The 23,365-nt window shown below is 51.9% G+C and overlaps 1 protein-coding gene across 1 annotated transcript in view; it reads left to right on the top strand.

Annotated features, from left to right (window-relative positions):
- The first annotated feature begins 3,998 nt into the window (after positions 1 to 3,998).
- The window catches only part of Rab44 (RAB44, member RAS oncogene family), a 32,089-nt gene continuing 12,722 nt past the window's right edge, over positions 3,999 to 23,365 (top strand). The window contains exons 1-8 of the mRNA XM_005084929.4: positions 3,999 to 4,060; positions 11,388 to 11,606; positions 17,359 to 17,467; positions 19,660 to 19,834; positions 21,131 to 21,277; positions 21,662 to 21,752; positions 22,144 to 22,239; positions 23,082 to 23,269. Of these exons, the coding sequence (XP_005084986.1) occupies positions 11,400 to 11,606; positions 17,359 to 17,467; positions 19,660 to 19,834; positions 21,131 to 21,277; positions 21,662 to 21,752; positions 22,144 to 22,239; positions 23,082 to 23,269 (1,013 nt within the window). The 5' untranslated portion in view covers positions 3,999 to 4,060; positions 11,388 to 11,399. The remainder of the gene's footprint in view (positions 4,061 to 11,387; positions 11,607 to 17,358; positions 17,468 to 19,659; positions 19,835 to 21,130; positions 21,278 to 21,661; positions 21,753 to 22,143; positions 22,240 to 23,081; positions 23,270 to 23,365) is intronic.

Below are 23,365 nucleotides of genomic sequence, written 5' to 3' on the forward strand. Positions count from 1 at the left end.
CCCAGTGGCTTTCCTCAGTTTAGGAGGGAAAGTCCATATCCCCTTTCTTCCGTCCTTGACTCTAAAGCCAGATCATATGGCCAAAGCTGCCAAGTTGTGCTGCTCGATGGGGCTGGAACATGAGCCCCCTGTTCAATCATATCTTCACCAGCTTTCTGTTTTCCATGGTTTCCTTCATTGCCTAAGCCTGGCTGTCCTGAAACTCGATCTGTAGACCAGGCAGTGCCGAATTCAAAGATCCGCCTGCCTCTGCTTTCCAAGTGTTGGGATTAAATGTGTGCCCCACTACATAGGGTTCTAAATTTTTCTTTAATTCCTTTTGACAAGTTGGAAACTTAGTTGCCCAACGTTACCACTCCTTTTGTTCCATTTCTAAATTTGTTTAACTCCATTCTGCTTCCTGTTCTCCTCAAATTGTACATTTTGTGTTTTTCCTTTCTCAGCTTGCTCTTTTTCCAATGTAGACCTGTATAAGAGTGAACACTAGTAACCACACACACAACAAGGTCAATCTATACTTGGCTGTTTTGAGATTTCCTCTGCCAATGGAATTAATCCAAAACTCTTCAATTTACCTTCAAGCAAACTTTTTGGACAGAGGCAAAAAAAACAGCTACATTTTCTACCAAAATATGACAGGAACAGTCTCTAGGCCACATACTGAAATTCTTCTCCTCCGAAACCTCCAGAGCCAGGCCCCCTCAGTTCAAATCACCCTCAGCACCACTGTCTTCTGTGCTCCTACTCCTACTGGTGTGGCCATTAAGCAAGGCTTAAAGCTTTCCACTACTTTCCTGTCCCAAAGTCCCAAAGACCAAGTCCCTCCAAACAAAATCATGGTCAGCCCTATCACAGCATTACCCCAATCCCTGGTACCAACTTCTGTCTTAGTTAGGTTTTCTATTGCTGTGAAGAGAGACCATGACCAAGGCAACTCTTATAAAACATTTGCTGGGTGGTGGTGGTGGTGGTGGCGCACGCCTTTAATCCCAGCACTCAGGAGGCAGAGGCAGGTGGATCTTTATGTGTTTGAGACCAGCCTTATCTACGAAGTGAGTTCTAGGACAGCTAGGACTGTTACAGAGAGAAACCTGTCTTGAAAAACCAACCTAACAAACAAAAAAACCCAAACCAAAGCAGCAACAACAAAACAAACAGGGAAACATTTAACTGGGGCTGGCTCACAGTTTCAGAAGTTTAGCCCGTTATCTTCATGGCGAGAAGCACGGCGGCGTGAAGGCAGACATGGTACTGGAGAAGGAGCTGAGAGCTCTGTATCTTGATATTCAGGCAGTAGATGGCAACCGTTTACCACGATTGAGCGTGTCTGAGACCTCAAAGCCCACCCCCACAGTGACACACTTCCTCTAACAAGGTCTCACCTACGCCAGTAAGGTCATACATCCTAACAGTGCCATTCCCTACGGCCAAGCATTCAGACACATGACTTTATGGGGGCCATATCTATTCAGCCACCACACAGCCCATTGTGGGGGTGCGGTCCTGGGTTTCTGTAAGAAAGCAGGTTGAGTAAGCCGTGCGTAGCAAGCCAGTAAAGCAGCGTGGCCCTTGTATCAGCTCCTGCCTCCAGGTTCCTGCCCTGTGGGAGTTCCTGTCCTGACTTTGAACTTGCTCAATGATGAACTGGGGACGTGTGAGCCACACAGACCCTCTCCTCCACACATTGCTTTTGGTCATGGTGTTTCGTCACAGCAACAGAAACCCTGACTAGGACAAAATAAATATAAAAATATTAAATATAGTTTGGTTTTAAAATATTATGTGTATGAGTGGTTATCTATAAGTCTATCCGTGTACCATGTATGTACCTGGTGCCAACAGAGGTCAGAAGAAGGTGTCAGACCTGCTTGAACTGGCATTTCAGAGGGTTGTACACAGCCATGTGGCAGACAGATTTCCAATTGGCTGTGTAATCATGGCTGCCTTTGAGCCCTGATCCTCCTGCCTAGCCGTCTTAGGTATTTTGGTTTTTTTTTTTCCATTTCAACCAACCTTCAAGGTTATAACCTCTATTTCACAGATGAAAAAACAAGAAGCAAAAATCCCCACGGCAACGATCTGAAGTCCCAGACCCAGGGTCCCTTCCCTAGGGAGTGTCAGAGCGCTGAGGTCTGCCATGAGGTCTGCAGGTCACACAGCCTGCTCAATACACCGGAAAGGGGAAGTGGTGGCATTTCCAAGTAGCGACTCCTGGGGACCAACTGTGCCACTTTGAAATCTTTGACATAACCCAGGCTTTCTCGATATTCCGGAAAAGCCTGCCAGATGCTATGCTATCTGGTCCCCTCTCCTGTGGCCCTGCTACTCTCCCAAGCTCCTGCTAGACACGTTTTGGAACTGACAGCTGGAGACAGAGACCCTGGGCGTTCTCTCTCCTGAACCCCAGAGCAGATGGTATCTGCATCAGGGTTTACTGGGCTCTGATGTGAAGTCAAGCAGCTACGAAGGACCTAACGCACAATCTGGGACCCTTGCTCAGCTTAAAACGGTCCCAAGGCCTTTTGTCTCTGTCCACCAACCCCATTCTGTACGGTTTTATTTTCAAGTCCAACAACACTGGATTTTTAAAACATTTATTATTTCTTGGCTTTAATTTTTATTTCCTGGCTTGCATGAGGCCTTCTACCACGTGGTGATGGGAGAGAGACGACTCCCTCAAGTTGTCCTCTGACTGCACCTGAAGGCTGAGGTTGGCACACCATGATGTGCACAATGCATGCACCCAGCGATCTGGGGTCACATGGTAGAAGAGAACTGACTCCCACAAGGTATCAGTTACCGTCTGACTTCCACACATAAGCTGTGGCATTCATACACACCTACACACACATATACACACGCACGCACACACCTACACACACACCCATACACACATCTACACACACCTACACACACCCATACACACACCTACACACACATACACACACACACCTATACACACATACACACACATGCACCCATACATATATACATCTACACTAAAATATTTGTATACACAAAATAAATTAGTAAGTGCAAATTTTTTTTTTGCTTTTTTGTTTTATTTTTAAGACAGGTTTTCTCTGTGTAGCCCTGGCTGTCCTGGAACTTGCTCTGTAGACCAGGCTGGCCTTGAACTCATGTAGGTCCATCCTCTTGCCTCTGACTCCTGAGTACTGGATTAAAGGCATGCACCACCACCACCACCACCTGGTTAATAAGTGTAGCAATTAAAAAAACTGACTAAACTTAAAATCCACCTGGGATAATTTTAGAATTAAAAGACTCTGGCTTTTGGGGTCCTAACCCAGTCTCCTAATGGCTAATTCAACACATAAGTTCAATGATGTCTTTATCATTCATGAGTTTCTTAAACATGGTTGAATCTATTGCTGTCTACTTTGTATTTCCTTTTTTTTTTAATCCCTGAGACAAAGCCTAACCGTGTAGCCCAGGCTGGCTTTGAACTCAGATCCTCCTGATCTACTCAGATTCTGAGTATTAGGGTAAGAGCCGTGCAGCACCCGACCTGTCTTCTTCCCATCCATCCCGCAGCTTCAATCACCTGTCTTCATGCTCCAGGACCACACTGTTCTCATGATCGTGGCTCTGCAACATATTTTGGCATTGGCTCAGTCTGCTTCCTAAGAAAGGAGTTTGATATAAGCCTCCTCTCCTAGTCAAATAGGCTGTCCTTGAGTGGGAACCCAGAGTTAAGGAGGGGTATTGTTCCCCTGTGGCATTTTCTGCACATTTGTAGCCCGAGTGGTCTCTCTGGACCCTCCTCCTGGGCTGAGGACACTGTGGTAGGAAACTGAAGCCCAAGTTCTAGTCTTGTGTGGAACAGACCAGGACCCCGGGCATCAGGCAAGACACAGAGTGCAACCAGGGCCCATTTCTACGGGGAGTTCCCTAGATGATCGCAGGAGATGGGCAGCCAGGGAACGGAAAGGGGCGATTGAGCAAGAGACAAGACTGTTGACGGTTGCTCTGTGGGCAGCAGACAGTCACCTACCCACAGCATCCAGGAGTGACGGACTGCAAACACAGCTTCTGAGAGGTAGGAGCTGCCCCATTGCAGTGCTGCTGCTTGGAGGGGTGGTGGGGGGTGGGGGGTGGTGATAAGGGCCCATGCAGTTTCTTTCTTTCTTTCTTTCTTTCTTTCTTTCTTTCTTTCTTTCTTTCTTTCTTTCTTTCTTTCTCCTTCCTTCCTTCCTTCCTTTCTATTTCAATTATTTTTTGAGACAAGACTTTTCTGTGTAACAGCCCTGGCTGTCCTAAACTTGCTTTGTAGACCAGGTTGGCTTCAAACTCATAGAGATCCTTCTGCCTCTGTCTCCCAAATTCTGGGATTAAAGGTGTGCACCACCACTGCCCAGCCCCATGCAGTTTTTTTCTTTCCTTCCTTCCTTTCTTCCTTCCTTCCTTCCTTCCTTCCTTCCTTCCTTCCTTCCTTCCTTCCTCCCTTCCTCTGAGACAGGGTCTTCCTATGTAGCCCTGGCTGCCCTTGAACTGGCAGAGATCCACTTACCTCTGCCTCCTAAATACTGGGATTATGGCATATACTTTTTTTTTTTGAGATGGGGTCTTATGTAGCGCAGGCTGGCCTTGAACTCACTATGTAGTCAAAGATGACCTTGAACTCTTCATCTTCCTGCCTCCACCTCTGGCGTGCTGGGATTATACTGCCCTGTTCCCACCTAACTTCAGAGAGGGGAGCACAGAGCTGAGCTTTGGTACCTCAGACTGTGTAATAGAGGCCCAGGCTGTGGGTGTCATCTCCAGTGAGTGAGAAGGCAATTGTGGGCTTGTGACACCGGGCAGGTCTTCTGGCTTCTTGGACACTTGGTTTCTCTAGCGGCTAGTGAGCGAAGGTGGGGAGAAGGCCACAGGACTAGGTGGTTCTCAGGGGCGTTGGCCGTGACCATGGTTGGCCTTTCCTGCGGCAAGTTTCATGCTGAACTGACTCCTTTTCTCGGTCCTCCGACAGGCTGGGGGGCGGGTAAGGGGCCCTACAGCTCTGGCAGATGGCAGGCTGTGGTCCCACTGTGTCCCCTGCTCCTTCATTCTTAGTTTCTCTCCAGATCTTGATGGGAGGCCTGGGGGCTCTGCTCTACTAGCTAAAATCCATGCTGTCCCATCCTGACGCCGTCCCGACGGTGGCTGGCAGCAGGGCTCACTGGCCGGTGACTGAGTTTACTTCAGGCTCTGGGTGGTGTCTCAGGGAAGAAATGTGAGCGACACTTGGGTGCTGAGGGGCTGTGTGTGCCTTACTAGTGGTGAGGGTCTCTCATTGAGCAGGGTGTGCAGGAGACTAGGGCTGAGACGGGCGTGGACAGAGAGCACCATGGGTGACTACAAAAGGGTCCTTTGTAGTCACCGAAGGAGGAGGGTAAAGGGTTTTATCTGAGAGCTGAGTATGAGGGGAGATGGGTTATAACACACACACACACACACACACAAACACATACACACACACAGAGACATACATACACACACAGACACACACACAGAGACATACATACACACACACACAGACACACACACACACAGAGACAAAGACAGAGAGACACACACAGAGAGAGAACACACATTTACGAGCTCACCAAAGGAGGTTCCCGCTGTCTCTCAGTGGCCATTCCTGTCCCTAAAATAGGGACACACAGTACGTTAGGGTATGCTGTAAGGGAATAGGAGACAGTGACGGCCAGAGATGTCCTGATCATTGGTGACCAGTGCTCGGACACTAGGGGCCTCTCTGGCTGCAGGGGACAGGCTGACTCCCTTCCCTGGACCTCCTGATGGTCTAGACACTGAGGTCCCTGCCTGATGGAGCTGAATGAGGTGACCCCAGGTGCCAATTGCCCATGAAATGTCATGGGAACCCTGGTGAGCGTAGTCCCCGCATTTCAGCGGCTTATTTCGGGAGTCTACCTCCTCTGGCTGTGAGACCCGGCTGACAACGCTGAGGTTTCTCATGAGGGCTCTCCCCAGCATGGGTTCTGGAGGTCCATCTTATCTAGCTGTTTCTGTGTGCTAATCAGCTCGCAGGAAGTACTGCGAAACTGCCCTGACTTTCTGAGCTCAGGGCCAGCCCTTGCTGCCCAGGAAGCACCCCTGGACTACATCTGGATGACTGTGAAATCTTTGTCCCTCCCAGGGCTGCTTCCCTGGGCATCTGCGTCCCCTCCCCAATTGCAGAATCATGGCTCCAGGAATTGCCTTGGGGAGGTTCACCCTGATGAGACAGACGGGCAGTCAGTCCCCTCAGCTTTTGGTTGGATCTATAGGGACCCCAACTGCTGTACGGGGACCGCTTTGAACCCCACCCTCGTCGGTGATGTAACCGTCACTGCCCTCGCTGCCTTCACCCAGCAGGCCCTGAGGGCCAGCACAGTGCTCGACCAGAGCCAACAAATGATTGTAAGCGCCAGCTGTATGCCAAGCACTGTTTACAGTTCACTGCAAGGAGATTTGAATTTACAGGACAAATGAGCAAAAGACATTTCTAAGAATGAAAATTAAGATAAAATGGAACCTAGCTAGGAGTGGGATGGTTTCAACGTTAATTATCATGTTTGACACTCACATGATTCTGGTGGTAGATGTTAGTTTGATAGTTCTTTTTATTCTGTGCTGTGCGCGCAGTGTGTGTGTGTGTGTGTGTGTGAGAGAGAGAGAGAGAGAGAGAGAGAGAGGGAGGGAGGGAGGGGAGAGAGGGAGGGGGAGGGGGAGAGAGAGAGGGAGGGGAGAGAGATAGGGAGGGGGAGAGAGGGAGGGGAGAGAGAGAGGAAGGGGGAGGGAGGGAGGGGGAGGGGGAGAGAGAGAGAGAGAGAGAGAGAGAGAGAGAGAGAGAGAGAGAGAGAGAGAGAGAGAGAGAGAGAGAGAGAGAGAGAGAGAGAGAGAGAAGGTCTCACTCTGTACACTAGGCTGGTCTTGAATACAGTGATCCTCCTGTCTAAGCCTCCCCAGGGATTACTGGCAGGCGTAGCCACACCCGGGTACTTCTCTGCTCCTAGTGAGGAAACCAGGGCACGGAGAGGGTAAGTGACTCGTCTGAGGCTGCAGGGAAAGAGGTCCACCTGACGTCACTCTCCTCATGGAGCCTCCCTTCCCTCATCTCTAGGTCATGAGGGTGGCCTCACCCTCTGCTGGTACCTGCATTCAGCGGGTCTTTCCTTGACTGTAACCTTGAGGCCACAGCTGCCCCCTAATAGCCATGGAGGGTCATGTTGCCTGGAGGGAGGGGCTTTTCTCTGCTGGGGATGTTGCATGGAGGCTTTCTGGGTGTGAGCGGGTGTGGCCCAAGGAGGAGCACATGCCCATCACCGTGCAATGTAGCAGCGTGGGTAACGCGTGTGGCAGTCACTGGTGACATCCGGGCGGCTGAGTAAAAGGACATCCCCCAGAACATTCTTGCCTTCAAGGCTCTTCCTAAAGACTTTGGAATCTACAGAACTGAGCCATGTACCTTGACCGACATACAATGAGATGGAGACGCTTGCTCTTATTCACATGCCCCGAGGCACGCACACTTCCTGTTGTCTGTGTGTGTTTATTGTAACCGTTGGAAGGTGGACAGCCGGATCACAGCCCCCCCCTTCCTCAGATATCTTTGTTGTTGATACTCTGAGACAGGAGATTACTGTGTAGTCCTGGCTGGCCTGCCCTGGAACTCACTCTGTAGACCAGACTGGTTATTCAACTCACAGAGATCCTCCTGCCTCTGCCTCCAGAGTGCTGGAATTAAAGACACGTGCCATCAAACACCTGGCTCAATGAATGTCTTTTAAAAGAGGGTCCAACCATGATTCTAGTACCTCCAGGGTCACCACACGGGGAGCAACAGCTTCCAGACACAACCTATATTTAATATTTCCCTAGCTGTTCTCCCAAAACACCTTAAAAATCACATTTTGTGTGTGTGTGTGTGTGTAGAGCCACTCCTGTCCTGTGTGTGTGAGTGTGTGTGTGTGTCTAAGTGAGTGACATATAGGGTCAGTTTTCTTCTTTTGCCAGGTGGATTCCGGGGCTCGAACTCAGGTCATCATGCTTGGTGGTAAATGCCTTTATCTGCTGGGCCATCACACCCGTTTTTTCATCCTTTGAATAGCTTCTAGCTTTTCATGTCTTTTGAAGCAGGGTCTGTCTATGTAGTCTAGGCTGGCTTCAGACTTACAGTGATCCTCCTGCTTCGTGTGTGTGTGTGTGTGTGTGTGTGTGTGTGTGTGTGTGTGTCTGTCGCATGCGCACGAGTGTCTGTATTCATGCACATACAAGCATGGGCCACAGCACGATGTCTTGTGTATCCCTTTATTTCTCTCTGCCTCACGTCCTTAAGAAAAGGAATCTGGCCTGAACTAGAAGCTCACCGTTTCAGCTGGGCTGGCCGGCCAGCAAGCTCCCGATGTCCACCCGTTTCCTCCCGCATCCTCAAGTCGAAGGCATGCGCAGTCCTTCTGTGTGGTGTCAGGTGTTTGAACTTGGGTCTTCATGCTTGCACACAGTCCTCTCATGGGCTACGCCATCTCCTCAGCTGCAGCCTCTTGCCCGATGAGATTACAGGCCTGTACCTCTGCACCTGACTGCAAATTCTTCTTTACCTTCTCTTTTTGGCTAGGAAACCCACCTAAGAATCATATGTCATCTTTAAGTTCATGTACCGAGAGTGTCTTACATGGACCCGTGCTTACTGTTGCTTTTCCCCTGTCAGTGATGCTGTGTGCTGTGTCAGTGATGCTGTGTGCTGTGTCAGTGATGCTGTGTGCTGTGTCAGTGTGGATGTGTGCTGTGTCAGTGATGCTGTGTGCTGTGTCAGTGATGCTGTGTGCTGTGTCAGTGTGGATGTGTGCTGTGTCAGTGTGGATGTGTGCTGTGTCAGTGTGGATGTGTGCTGTGTCAGTGTGGATGTGTGCTGTGTCAGTGTGGATGTGTGCTGCCAGTGTCCTTTGGCAGGGAGAGAGGTACTTCTGCTTGCAGTATACACTTGGGGAGAAAGTGTCAGGGTGTACTGTGTGGCCGGATTGCTTGAAGAAGGAAGACATTCCAGGATGGAATTTTAAGGCCTAAGTGACATCAGGAAAGTCCAGCCTCTTCTGACGAACTGAACCCACACAAAGGCACATATTCACTGATTGTTACACAAAGTTTCTCCTCACACACCAAGGTACCTAACCTATTTCACATGTCTCACTGAGGGAGAGCATCCCATGTCCTCATGACTCTAGGCTTTTACTGTGTATCGTTTGCAATACACAATAATACAAGAGCCTCAGGTGTGCCAGAGACATCTCGTGACCAACGTCATGGGATGGCTGCAACGTCCCCTTCAGTAAAACAACTCTATAAATCACGGAAAACAATCACTGTTCTCCACAGTGAGCCTTCAAGGCCAAAGCATTTCTGGAAAACAGCTGTTCATTCTGATGTCTACCCCGGAAACAGTGACTCTGCTAAATTCCTGAGAGAGAGAGGGAGAGAGAGAGAGGAGAAAGAGAGAGAGGGAGAGAGAGAGAAACAGAGACAGAGGGAGAGACAGACAGACAGACAGATAGACAGAGACAGAGGAGGAGAGAGAGAGAGCTGGGACCTAGACAGGTGAGTGCTGGCTTTCCCTGAACTCTGTGCTGTTGTGTGGGCTGCTTGTCTCAGGGGAGGGCCTGTGACCGTTACCTGTCCCCTGGATGGGCCACCGTTCCTGCATGCAAGACACACACACACACACACACACACACACACACACACACACACACACACACAGGCCTTCTGCTCTCCTCCCAGTCTGCCAGTGACTTTTTTTTTTGGTTTTTCGAGACAGGGTTTCTCTGTGGCTTTGGAGGCTATCCTGGAACTCGCTCTGTAGACCAGGCTGGCCTTGAACTCACAGAGATCCGCCTGCCTCTGCCTCCCGAGTGCTGGGATTAAAGGCGTGCACCACCAACGCCTGGCCTGCCAGTGACTTTTGACTCCCACGGAGGTATCCTTCCATCTTGGGCTCGGCCTCTGCTTCTCCCTCTGCACATGCTGTGCTCTTCCTCAAACATCACCAGCCTCCTGGAGACTCTGCTCTTGTCCCAACACCCTAGACGCAGGGTCCCCACTGCACGCAGTGCAAGGGCCCTGGCCTTCACCTCAAACTCAAGGCGAGCAGTACCTGCAGAGAGGGCCTATGAGGGGGGAGGGGAGATGCTAGTTAGCAGGGTGCGGTGGTGCTCTGGGATGAAGGGAGCCGGGGCGGGAGGAAATCCAGTGTTCGGGAGCCACCAGCGGGTTCACCGGGTTCACCGTGGTTCCTATGAACCAGGGGGGTGCAAGGAGGGGAGGAGAAGGGATTGTGGCATGAAGGGTCCTAAGAACTGGGGAGGCAGGGACAACCCCGTTTGTGTCAAAGAGAGAAACGAGAGCCCGGGATCAGTAGATATGAGGACCTGTTGCGCAGGCATAAGGACTAGAGTTCAGATCCCCAGGTCTCGTGTAAAGCCAGGCCTGGCCACACAGGGGCTGGGCAGGCAGTAACAGAAGACCACTGGGACTTGCTTGCCAGCCAGCCTAGCTGAAAAACAGCAAGTGCTAGGTCCCATGGGAAACACCATGGAGACAGTGAGAGCAAGACGTCTCGTGTCCTTCTTTGGTTTCTGAACACACACACATACACATACATACACACACATACACATATACATACATACACACATACATACATATGCACATATAGACACACACATACACACATATGCCCACAAACACACACACACAGACATACACACACACAGACATACACACACACAGACACACACACACATAGACACACGTACACACACATAGACACACACATATTCACACATATGCACACATAGACAAACATACACTCACACAGACACACACACACGCACATACACGCACATTGCACACACAGTGTGTTGAGAAGAGGGAAAGATGGAGGGATGAGGCTGAGGAGATGACAGTGGAGAACAAGATCCGTCAGTCGCTCTGTTGCGTTGGGGATGAGGACTCCAGCTACAGGGACAACAGCAAGAGAGGTCAGGGAGCTCTTCCTGCTTCCAGACCCATGCAAAGTCCCAAGGACTCCAGGTCTCCCCGAGGTTAGGAGGCAGGGCCTTCCCTGTCAGGTGTTCCTCCATGTAGTAGACTCTGAGACTGGGATAGAGACCCGCAGGAGGATCCGAGAACCACTGGGAAGGAGTGTTCCAGGCTGACATTCCACGGGGCAGGGAGATGTATTGAGATCATGGTGGGTGGACCAAGCCATGAGTGAGTCCGTCAGCCATGGAAGGATGGAGATGCTGGCTGTTCTCAGCAGGCAGGGTGCAGAGCTAGGGCTTTCTGTGCTGTGGCCCATCACCCTCTTATTTATTCTCTGTCCCCAGGTCCGAGGCACCATGGAGGATGGAAAGGGAGGGTCCAGAAAGGGCCGGAAGTTGGCGTCCAGTCGCCGGAGGCGGATACGAGAACCAGCGGATGGTCAGGATGCCCCCGAGGCCCCGGAGCCTGAGTCCTGGTCCTCTCAGGCCAATGAAGAGCTGTGGTCTTTCTTCCGAGACTGCGGTGCCGAAGAGAGGGGCTTTGTCACCCGCGAGGACCTGGCGGTGAGCATGAGGGTCCATCAGCCTGGGGTCCCTTTGGTGCAAACTCTCCAGTTTCCCTCTCTAGCCAGCGCTTAGCTTGCCTGCCTGCTCCCCTCTGCACCCTCTGCACTGTCAGAAGTCACTAAGAATTTGTTTACACCAATATCACCCTTTCCCAGAAACATTTTCATTTTAACAGAGGAGAGAAGGTCACACCATAGAAGTAACTTCACAAATGGTGCTGTGTGAGTGATTTTTAAAGACATTATTATTGTTGTCGTTGAGACAGGGTTTCTCTATGCAGCCCTGCATGTCCTGGAACTCGCTCTGTAGACCAGGCTGGTCTGGAACTCACAGAGATCCGCCTGCTTCTGCCTCCCGAGTGCTGGGACTAAAGGCGTGCGCCACCACTGCCCTGCTGTTGAGACAGGTTTTTGAGCCAGGTCTCTCTATATAGCCCAGGCTGGTGTCTAACCCTCAGCTGTCCTGCCTTGCCCTCCCCGGTGCTGGGATGACAGGCAGGCTCCACTACACCCAGCTGAGGTGTTTAGAGCTGGATATCCATCTTGGGGGGCATCGGAGCACTAGGAACCTAAGTAGGTTGATGAGTGTGAGCCCCGAGAGTGGCCATAGCCGTGGATTCCACTAAGCGTCTGAAAGCCTGTGGCCCAGACCAAGGTGGCCGATGCTTTCTTCTCATTTGCTGCAGAAGGGCCTGTGTGGGTTGCTCTCTTGACGGGTCTGATGTCACTTCTGGGTATCACTCCACACTCCGTTTTGTCCTCTCACTACTAAAACTGTTGCTGTAGAGGCTGGGGATGTGGCTCAGTTGGCGGAGTGCTTGCCTAGCGTGCACAAGGCCCCGGGTTCAGCTTCAGCACAGGGTGAGCTGGGTGTGGTAGCTCACACCCGTGAAGTTGTCCTTGGCTACATATCGGGCACATTTATTTATGTGTGTGTGTGTGTGTGTGTGTGCGCACACACACACAGGTGGGTGGAGGGCATGCACACCACAGTGGGTGTGTGGACGTCGGAGGACACTTGTGTAAATTGGTTCTTTCCTTCCACCAGGGTTGAACTCGGGTTGTCAGGCTTCGGGGCAAGCACCTTTACCTGGGCAGCCATCTCACCAGCCAAAGCAGATCTTATCTAACTTATTGTTAATTAACTAGGGATTACAGAAAAATGTCATGACTAGTGCCCAGAGCCCTTGAGCTTGGATACTCACAAGCAATTTGACAGGAAGGCGTTAGGGTAAGATTGCCGAGTTCAATTTGGAAAAAAAAATGGCTAATGTCCAACAGCTTGTAACTCCTTGCCAGAAACTGACTTCATACTTCCTAGACGAAACTCTTAAGTTAATGAGTGACTTCAGTAAGTCTGGGACTTTAAAAAAATAAGACTGTGTGTATGTGTTGTGTGTGTGCTCATGCCTGGGTGTGTTTGTGTATGTGTGTGTGTGTTTGAGTTTGCATGGTGTGTTTGTATATGTGAGTGTGTTTGTGCATGTGTGTGTGTGTTCATGAATGGGTGTATTTGTGTGTGTTTGTTCGTGGGCATGTGTTTGTACATGGGTGTGTTTGGATATGTGTGTGTGTTTCAGTTTGCATGGGTGTGTATGTTTGTGTCTGTGTGCGTGTTTGTGCATGTATGTTCATGAATGGGTGTATTTGTGTGTGTTTGTGCATGGGTGTGTATTTGTGCATGGGCGTGTTTGTATATGTGTGTGTGTTTGTGGGGGGTAGGGTCTCTTGCTTCTGCCATTGTGCTATTTAAGCTTCTGGCCAATTTTCCTGTTTTGATCTCCCATCTAGGAGTAGAAGAAGAGTTAGGATGACAGATGATACACCCAAATCTAGCTTGCTTTTACAAGGTTCTTGAGATAAAACTCAGGTCATCATGCTTGCTTGGTAGTATGTGAGAGACTTTTTCTGGGGAGGTGCAAAACACACACACACACACACACACACACACAAGTACTACTAGGTCCAAGCAGTAGCAACTTGGTTGAATCAATGAGTTTTTGTTGGGGTTCCTGACAGGAGCAGGGGTGAGGACTTAGAGGAACTGGAATGACCCAAAAGCAACTGCATCATCAAAGAGCCCACCCCAATAGGGGTGACAACTCACAAAAGCTGCAACCCTGGAGCTCTGCACAATCTGTAGGCAGCTCAGTGGTCCAGGGATCTCTCTGCTCTGATGCAGGCTGGTCAGAGTAAGCTGGGGAGGGGTCCCCCAGAGCCCTGCTCCTGTCAGCTTCCTTAGACACGTGGCTCTGGCCAGGAGAGTCTCATGACCTCCTCTGCCTGCCAGGAGGATGCTTAGATTCAGAGGTCACTTTACATCACACAGAGCCTGAGTCTAGACCTTTTTCATCCAGGAGGCTATCTTATCTACATACTGAACTCCAGGCTAGCCAGGGCTTCGTAGTGAGACCCTGTCTCAAAAACAAAAAGAAAAACAGCAAGATGACCAGTCCACTCCCCTGGTCTGGACTGTGTGTGGACAGCCTCCACCTCTAATAGTTACAGATGATCTTACCTTTTTGTCTTATTCTCAAGTTTCAGATAAATTTTTCTTGTGGTTATAAACAATTTCTGTATTTCTTGATTGTATGAAGAGATGGTTGGGTTGACCTTAGTTATTGCTATAGGTGAAGCCAGGGTGTAAACACACAAGCTTCCTTAGGCTTAAGCTGCAAAATCAACACTTAGACTAAAACTAGCTCCTATCTAGAAATTTCCACATGGAATCATAGGTGGAGCTTTTAAAGCCTCCTGGTGTTGCTGGTTTGTTGGATGATCAGCTGTTTTCATTTTTTTTATCTTTGCCGTAGCAGTGAGAACCTGAAATGAGACCCAACCAGAAGCAACTTAAGAGAAAAGGGTTTATTGTGGCTCACAGTCCATCATGGCGGGGAAGGCAGGAGTTGAGGCAGATGGTCACATTGTGTCCACAGTCAGGAAGCAGAGGCAGGAGCACTGGTGCTCAGCTTGCTTTCCTCTTCCTCTTCCCTTTCTTATTTTCCTAGACAGGGTCTTCCATGTAGCCCTGGCTGTCCCGGAACTCACTTTGTAGACCAGGCTGGCCTTGAACTCACAGAGATCTGCCTCCCGAGTGCTGGGATTAAAGGCGTGCGTCACTACTGTCCCACTGGCTGCTTTCTTCTTCTTATTGAGGTCCATGGGATGGTACCACCCACATTCTAGGTGGGTTGCCTCCCTTGACTAACCTTCTCTGCAAAGTCCCTCACAGAAATACCCAGAGGCATCTCCCAGGTGGCACTAGATCCAGCCACATTGATACAGATTAGTCATCCAGCTTCCCGAGGGCTTAAGGGACATCTGGGATGTGGGCCCTTGAGTGCCAGTTCTGGGACAGTTTGTCAGCCTTCATCCAATGTCAAGCTACAAACGCAGCCCCACTCTCCAGCCAGTGACCCTTGGAGGTCTGACCAGTTTTCCTGCCTGGAAAAGACTTTTCCTTGTTCCACGGCCCCGGCCTCCTGAGAGTTTCACAGCTCAGGCTCCAGGCTATCCCTGAGAGCCAACTCGTCACAGCTGGCTACGTGAGGGCCTTTATAGAAAAATGACACCCAAGGAGGTGCTGGGTTGCATGATTGTCTTTTCCAGTTCTGTCCTGGTAGAATAGGAAGGCAGACTCCTTTGAACCTGCGCAAAAGACCTAGAATGTCCTGGCATATAAGGAGAGTCAGCACAAGTTTTTTCCGTTGGTTTCTGAATCTCCTACGAAGGGTAGAGAGATTTGAATGCTGCTCTACGTGGTTTGATTCAGTTTGCCAAAGACTGAAGGGGAGGGCCCTGCAATGTGGAGCGTGAGCCGTAATCGGGCAAGTCCAGGGCACAGAGACTGCTTAGAACAAGGTCCTAACGGAGAAACCAAGTCAAGGATCGAAAATAGCTTAAAATGCTCAAGGCTAGCCTGGTCTACAGAGCAAGTTCCAGGATAGCCAGGGCTACACAGAGAAAGCCTGTAACAAGTCAGGCGTTGGTGACACATGCCTTGAATCCTAGCACTCGGGAGACAGGCAGGTGGATCTCTGTGAGTTCAAGGCCAGCCTGGTCTACAGAGAGAGTTCCAGGACAGCCTCCAAAACAATATAGTGAAACCCTGTATCAAAACAAAAACAAAAACAAAAAAAACCCAAAAAAAAAAACAAAACAACAAACAAAAACCAAACAAAAAAACCCAAAAAACCAAAATCACAAACAAAAGAACAAAACAAAACTAAATATTCAGAGGAAGAAACTTCTCTCAGATCTATCAACGGAGTGCAGAATTCACAGGCCCTGCACTCTCTAGGATAATGAGACGGTAATTGTTCAGAGAGTAAAATCATGACCTATAGGCAAATACAAAACAGGCTCGTGTCAAAGTGGGTGCTTTTTCTTCTATGCTAGGCGAGCGCTCTATCACCAAGCCACATCCCAAACCCTCAGAGATTTTATTTAATGTGTTAATTAGCGTTGTGCATGGTTCAAAGAGCACTTTAGAAAGTTGGGCAATTTAACAAAGACAGATTAGAGCCAGATTGCTGAGTTAGTAATTTTTTTTTACAGCTAGTGAAAGTCCAACAGGCCATAAATCATGGAGTTATCTGTCTCATCAGACAGAAATTATCTACCATGTTCCTCGGCAGAATCTGCAAGTTCACACGTGACTCTGCCTTAATCAGCTCTGTGAGGTGAATTAGCTACACTCTGTGGTCTAGGGCATGGCTTCTTAAACTTTTCCACTTGGCTCCTTTCACCGGAGAAATATTTTATAATATCTGGGGATATAAGCCTATAAAATAGATGTACGCATCAAACATTTATGGAGACATGCTTGTACTTCCAGACCCTGGGAGGCTGAGCTATTCAGGGACTCTCAAACAAAGATGGATAGTTGGATGGTGCTTGGGGACCAATGGCTAACGCTGTGCTCTGGACTCCACAAACACATGCACAGCTGTGCCTGTGAACACTGGTGCCTGCAGAGAGAGAGTTGGATCCTCAGGAGCTAGAGTTAGGGGGCTGTTGTGAGCCTTCTGACTGCTAGGAACCCGGCTCGGGTTCTCTGAAAGAGCAACCCAGGCTCTTAGCTACTGAAGCCATCTCTCCTGCCCATAACAGCATTCTCTCTCTCTCTCTCTCTCTCTCTCTCTCTCTCTCTCTCTCTCTCTCTCTCTCTCTCTCTCTCTCTCTCTCTCTCTCTCTCTCTCTTTCTCTGTTTCTTTTCAAGACAGTGTTTCTCTGTGTAACTCTGACTGTCCTGGAACTCACTCTGTAGACCAGGCTGTCCTGGAACTCACAGAGATCCACCTGCCTCTGCCTCCCGAGTGCTGGGATCAAAGCTGGATGCCACCACTGCCTGGCACTTGAACCTCTTTTATCCTGGGGCTCTGGAAGCAGAAGCAGGTGGATCTCTGAGTATGAGGCTAACCTGGTCTACATAGTGAGTTCCAGTATATCCAGGGCTACATAATAGAGAGACCCCATTTCCACCCCCCAAAGCAATCAATCAAGCAAACAAGTGCCAGATGCCATTCAAATGCCCTCCTCCCACCGAGGGGGGAACACATAGGTGTGGATTTTGGGTAGTGACAGGGAGGTGACTTTGAGCCAGCTCAGGGCCCTACTCAGGGATGCCTAGCGCTGTGCTGTGTGGGGAACCGCTGCTGGGCAGGCCCTAAGTGACCCTGCCCCCGGGAAGAAGGAAAGCAGCCTCTCCTGTAGGAACAGTGGCCAACTGACTCATCCCTTCCTTCCAGGAGGTCAAGTTCAGCTTCCTGGGGAGCGAGGAGCCGCAGATGATATTTGACTGGGTAGACGTCGAGAACAGGGGCCGCTTGTCGCTGGACGAATTCAGCTCCGGACTCAGTATGCGTCTGTCCTGGCAGGGCCCGGGAGGCTTCTAGCTCAGCGTCGGGCTGTGTGACAGGCCAGGGGCCCTCACTGCATCTGAGAGCTATCAGCTGCTCCCCTAGGACCCTCCCTGGTAGTCTCCTGTAGAGGAGAAACGCTTCCTTGCGTTGAGGGGAGACTGGGCTGCAACCGCCCCCCAAGCCCATCCTCCCCCAGCCCATTCCCCCCACCCCGCCCCGCCCCGCCCCTGCCACCGCTCCAGGAGGTTGATTTCCAGCCTCAGTCAAGACAACTCCAGGCTCCAGGTCCCAGAGGGTGGTATCTGGCGGATGGAGAGCAGGTGGAGGCACCAGGGGCCGAGGCAGGGGTGGTACCCCATCACTTGCTCCTCAGGAGGGGCCCCGACATCAGGGCAACTCCTCCAAATGAGCCTTTTGGTAAGGCAGGCATTTTGGCCTAGAGCAAGGTGGGATGGCTTCCTCTCAGAGCCTCAATAAGATATCCCAGCCTTGAGCAGCGGGTTCCCGAGGCTGCCAGGCTTAAAAGCTTGGGGTGTAGGAGACCGCAGAGGGGCCGGGTATCAGTATTCACAGCCTGGCGTCGCCCTTGTCTTGGTGATGGAGAAGCCGGGGGTGGAGTGGAGGAACCAGCTTGGAACTGGGCGTGGGTGGTGCTGTGTGCGCGGAGTCCCCAAGCGTCGTCTTCGCAAAGCCAACCCTGCTCCCACGCTGTGGATTTCCCGCTGTCCCTTTCTGGGACCATAGAGCACACACCATGCATATCCTACCAGCCTGGCAAGCTCACCCACGACCATGTGCCCCTCTGCCTACCAGCCGAGCTCCTCACTCAGGCCTGTATGGTGGGGTCTCTCTGCCCAAAGTGTCCGCCTCTGGAAACCCTCTCCGGGTCCTGCTTGCAAGTGACATGTCTGTTCCTGTCATCTTCTCAGGGCATTCCTAGGCTCCCTCTCCCTCTAGCGTAGCCCCACCCCCAATTCAGTGGAAACCACTGGTTTGTTTGCTTCATTTTATTACTATTTGTTTCATTTTGTGTTTTAAAATGAGGCCTCATTGTATAGCCCTGGCGGGTCTGGACCTCCCTATGTAGACGAGGTTAGCCTTGAACTCACAGAAATCCTTCTAACTCTGCCGCCTGCCTCTGCCTCCCGAGTGCTGAGACTAAAGGTGTGCGCCACCACTGCCCGGTTTCCCCAGTTTTTTTCTTGAAGTCACTTAACAGATTTGTTTTATGAAAAAGAATAAGAAAAAGGGCCTGTAAGATGGCTTGGGGGGCGACTGATGCCAAGCATGATGACCTGAGTCCAATGTTGTTTTGCTTAAGATTAGAAATTAGAAATTAGAAGGGGCGAAAGGTGAAACAGGAGCGACCACAGAGAGAGAGAGAGAGAGAGAGAGAGAGAGAGAGAGAGAGAGAGAGAGAGAGAGAGAGAGAGAGAGAGGTAGGAAGAAGAGTAAGATAAGGGCGTCAGTGGGCGGGGTCTGTCTTTTAAAAGGGTCCTTTACACCTTGCGTGCAGACTGCACTCATGGAACCCTGGGCTGGCCAGAGTGCTGCCTGAGTGCATTCTGCCAGGTGACAGGGCAGGTCAGTGTAACGCCTGGACCTCTCATTCAATCCCCAGAACCCACTTGACAGAAGGAGAGAACTGACTCCAGAAAGCTGTCCTCTGATCTCCACATGCATACTGTGGTGCACGTGTGCTCTCTCTCTCTCTCTCTCTCTCTCTCTCTCTCTCTCTCTCTCTCTCTCTCTCTCTCTCAGTCTCTCTCTCTCTCTCTCAGTCTCTCTCTCTCTCTCTCTCTCTCTCTCTCTCTCTCTCTCTCACACACACACACACACACACACACACACACACGCGAGAAGTCGGGTCCTTTTCAACCCTTGAGCTAGAATGTCGGCTCCCTGAGGCCTGGGATGTGACTGAAGTCTGTCACTAGCTCGCAGTGACTGTTCAATGAACACTTCCAGAGTGGGTGACCCCTGTGAGTTACTCTGGAGCTGCCCTGTGACTTCCAGAGAGTCTCTTGGCACCCTGGGCCTCAGGTGATGAGTGAAACGGGCACTCCCACTTCATGAGGCTCCCAAGACTGATCTGAGGCATGCATGAATGTGTCCCTGTTTAAATATGGGGGTGAGGTTCAAGGGAAATCAGAGCTCATCTCCCCTCCCTCCCCCTCTGTCCCCCAGAAAATGTCTTTGGCTCCAGCCCCAGTACCCACAGGCTCCGCAGAAAGCGGCTGGCGCTCTCTCAACCGGTATCTGCGACCTTCAACTTGCCTGCCCTCGAGGAGGCCGATGCCAAGGAGAAGGAGGCCTTCCTGGCCCTTGTAGGGCAGATGGGGACTGGCCACTCCCTTTCTGAGTAAGGCCCTGCCAGTTGGTAGGGGTGAGGGCTCAGGGTAGGGCTGGGTGCAGACCCAAGGTTGGCCACTTGATAGCATGACCTCTGTTCCTTGCTTCAGCATGCCTAGAGGGTTCCCTCTCTCCACACAGCCTAGAAAGATCAGCCGTCTGGAGTATCACCTCTGAGGGACACCCGGAGACTCCCTGAGGGTTCCTCAGTGGGGTGACTTCAGACATGGGGGTGCTCTGGGCTGGGTGGGTTTGGAGACAGGAGGCCAATTCCTGCAGTGTGTGTGTGTGCGTGTGTGTGTTGGGCTCAGGCCCTGGGCGTATGGGGGTTGTCGTATGTGCTGAGAAGAGGGACCCTTCCTGAGTTACCACAGCCTCGAGGCCTGCTAGAGGGACTCCCTCCCCGTCAGTCAGTCAGTCAGTCAGTCAGTCAGTCAGTCAGTCAGTCAGTCACCCGCTCCCACTTGCTCCTCCACCCACAGGCCTCTGAAGGATGAGATTGCTCCCATCTGGTTCAGAGGGTGGGGCTGCTGCTGTGGGACAGGCTGGGAGGGACCTGGGGCGTAGGCTGGCAGAGCAGGTGGAGCAGGGAGCCATTTACCCACTTGGCAGCTTGGCCCTGCTCCCTCGCCCTCTGGGCCTCTGTCTTCATGACTTAATTAAGCCCCTGTGAAAGCAGTGTGTACCGAGTGCCAACCGTGGGCAGGGCCCAGGGCTGGCACCCACCCTTGGCATGTCTCTCATTCCCCAAATAATCTTGCTTGGCAAGTCTTGGCCTTCGTATTTTCCCAGCGACCACAGGGAGGGTAAAGGCAGAAACCACACAACTCCAAAACGGACGAAGGGAGGAGGTGGATGGAGGCCTTGGGTTGTGGAATTCCCAAGCCTACCCCGCCCCGCCCCATTAACCAGTGACTCACAAGGAAACAAAGGGTACAGGGGTTCAAGAAGGGCCAGCTCACGTATAGAAATGTCCCAGGAGGAGGTGGCACTTACTTGAGTTAAGCTTTGTAGTGTTTGTGTCTCAGATCCCCAAGTTTCTGGGAGTGTTGCCATTAGAACTAAGGACTATAGCTCAGTTGGTAGGATGCTTACCTAGCATATATGACCCCAAATGTGGGTTCCATCCCTAGTACCCCATGACACAGGACTCAGTAACCCCAGCGTTTGGGAGGTGGAGGCAGGAGAATCAGGAGTTCAAGGTTATCCTTTGCTACATAGCAAGTCTGAAGCTAGCCTGGGCTACAGAAGCCCCCCCCCTTCCTGGCCCTCTGGTATCTAACCTCTGGAGGTTCCCATACTCCAGGCAGGCTGAGCTCTGGAAGCTGTGGGGGGAGCTGCGGCAGGAGGAGCCCCAGCTGGCAGGCGATTTGGAGGGCTTCCTGGCCAAGATGAGCGGTCGCCTGCGGGAGGCAAGGGCTGACCGGGAGGCACTGGAGCAGACCCTGAAGAAGTGAGTGGGGACATAGCAGGCGTCCCTTGCACACTGGGAGATCCTAAGTGAGATTCTACTCCTTTCTGGGGTGACTGGGTAGGCAGAGCCGAGTCTGAGGAGGAAGAAACTCCAGGGGCCTATTCCGTGACCCTGTAACTGTCAGGGTCACAGCCCTGTCATGGGGGCCTGAGTCATGGGGCCAGGATGGTGACTGAGGGTGGTGGGGGTAGAGAGAGTGGGGACAATGGGGACCATAGATGGGGTGGGGGATGGGTGACCAATAGGCCCAGAGTGACATGACAGGGGTCTGAGACCACTGAGGGTAAGCAAGGCTGAAGGGTCCCAGGCCTAGAGTTCCAGAGGCCCTGAGGGGCTGTCTGGTGCCCACCTCCTGCACTGCAGGCGAGCCTCTGACCATCTCCACAAGGTGAGACAGCTCTATGAGGAGACGGAGGAGCAGATCCGCAGGGAGAAGCAGCAGCTGCAGGCCCAGGTGAGCGTCTTGGGCGGCAGCCCTGCCCTGGATAAATGCCTCTCCAGGCTTAGTAGTGGCTAAGAAGTAGCCTCTCCAGATTTAGTAGCAGGGCCACAGAGGCCATGGGGAGCCCCCTGCCCTGCAGCTTGTGCTCCCCAGAGACGGGGTGAGCCTGCTGGGCGTGTGTTCCGTCTCTGCAAGGCATCCGTGTCCGCCTGGACTGATTTCTATTCTCTGGGTTTCGGTGTCCTTGTGAGATTTCAGGCCCAAGTGGGGAACCCCAAAGTCCTCTCTGTGGACACCATTCAGCCCTTGAGCCCCAGCCAGGGTGGGGGTGAGGTGGGGAGGCGCAGCCCATCCGAGCTGACTCTGGAGTCTGCAGAGCGGGGCTGACCCGTTTTCTCTGCAGAGCGACTCCCGGGGCATGGCCCTCAGCACCCACATGCAGGAGACTCTGGAGGCCAAGGAGCAGGAGGTTCAGCGGCTGGCAGCGGGCCAGAGAGAGGTGAGTAAGGCCTTCTGGGGAGCCTACAGCCCAGACAGCCTTCTCACTGTTCCCAGGGGACAGGTCTCCTGGAGCCACAGGCAGTCAAGGACTCCCTGGCTGCTCCTTGCCATGTCAGGGACACTGGGGACACTGCCATGGGTCAGATCAGGTCCCCTGAAGAGCCAGGCAGACCCAGGGAAATGAGCCTGCAGCTCACCTAGCCTTAGGCTTTCAGCCTCGGAGAAGGAGGTGTCTGTCCCCACAGCACTTCCCAGACCTCACATGTTAAATGAGGTTGCCTGTGGGGACAACAGGAAGAGGAAAAGCTTTGGACAGGCTGGGTATGGGGCACTGGCCTGTAACCTCAACTCTTGGAAGTGGAGGTAGGAGAATCAGGAGTTCAAGGCTAGCCTGGGCTATGTGAGACCCAGAAGGGGGCAGGGTGGAGAGAAAGAAAGGAAAGTTCTGGGCTCCATTGTCATCTGAGGCCACCGTAGAGTCCGTACGCTACAGGTCTTTCTGTGACTGTGCTCTTGCCCCGTGGGATCTCGCCGTGGGAACCTCTGAGTCACTGTTGGGTCAGAAGCCCCTGCAGTCCAGATGGGATCGGGAACAGCAGCAGCTGCTGCAGGGCGTGGCCTGGGGAGGGGATGGTGAGGACGTCCGTCCTCTGGTCATGGTTTCCTCCCCACTCCCCACACCTCACAGGGTGACCTCCCCTCCCATCCGCGTGCAAGCTGGGTCTTCAGGAGCTGGGCAGTGGGGGCACAGGGCAGGATGTCCGTGCCTCACCAAGGACTTGGAGGCTTTGTCACCCTAGAGGAATATCTCAACCCTCTCCTCCCTTCCACCCTCCACAGCTGGAGGCACAGCTCCTCCACCTCAGCAGCACCCAGCAGGAGGCCAGCCGGGAGAACTTGCAGCTGCGCGAGGCTGAGCGTGCCTTGGCTGGGCAGTTAGAAGAGGTGCGGGGACAGCTGCAGGTGACAAGGGGACATCTGAACACTGCCAGGGGCCGAGTGTCCTGGCAGGCAGAGGAAGAACCAAGGCAAGTAGCAGCCCTCTCTGGACTCAGGTAGAGAGCAGTGGCTTCTGGGAGTCAGGAAAGTCCATTCTGCATGGAGCTAGCTAGACCTCAGCACAC

This window comes from Mesocricetus auratus, unplaced genomic scaffold (genome assembly GCF_017639785.1).
Source record: "Mesocricetus auratus isolate SY011 unplaced genomic scaffold, BCM_Maur_2.0 Super-Scaffold_100027, whole genome shotgun sequence".
NCBI classification, from domain to species: domain Eukaryota; kingdom Metazoa; phylum Chordata; class Mammalia; order Rodentia; family Cricetidae; genus Mesocricetus; species Mesocricetus auratus.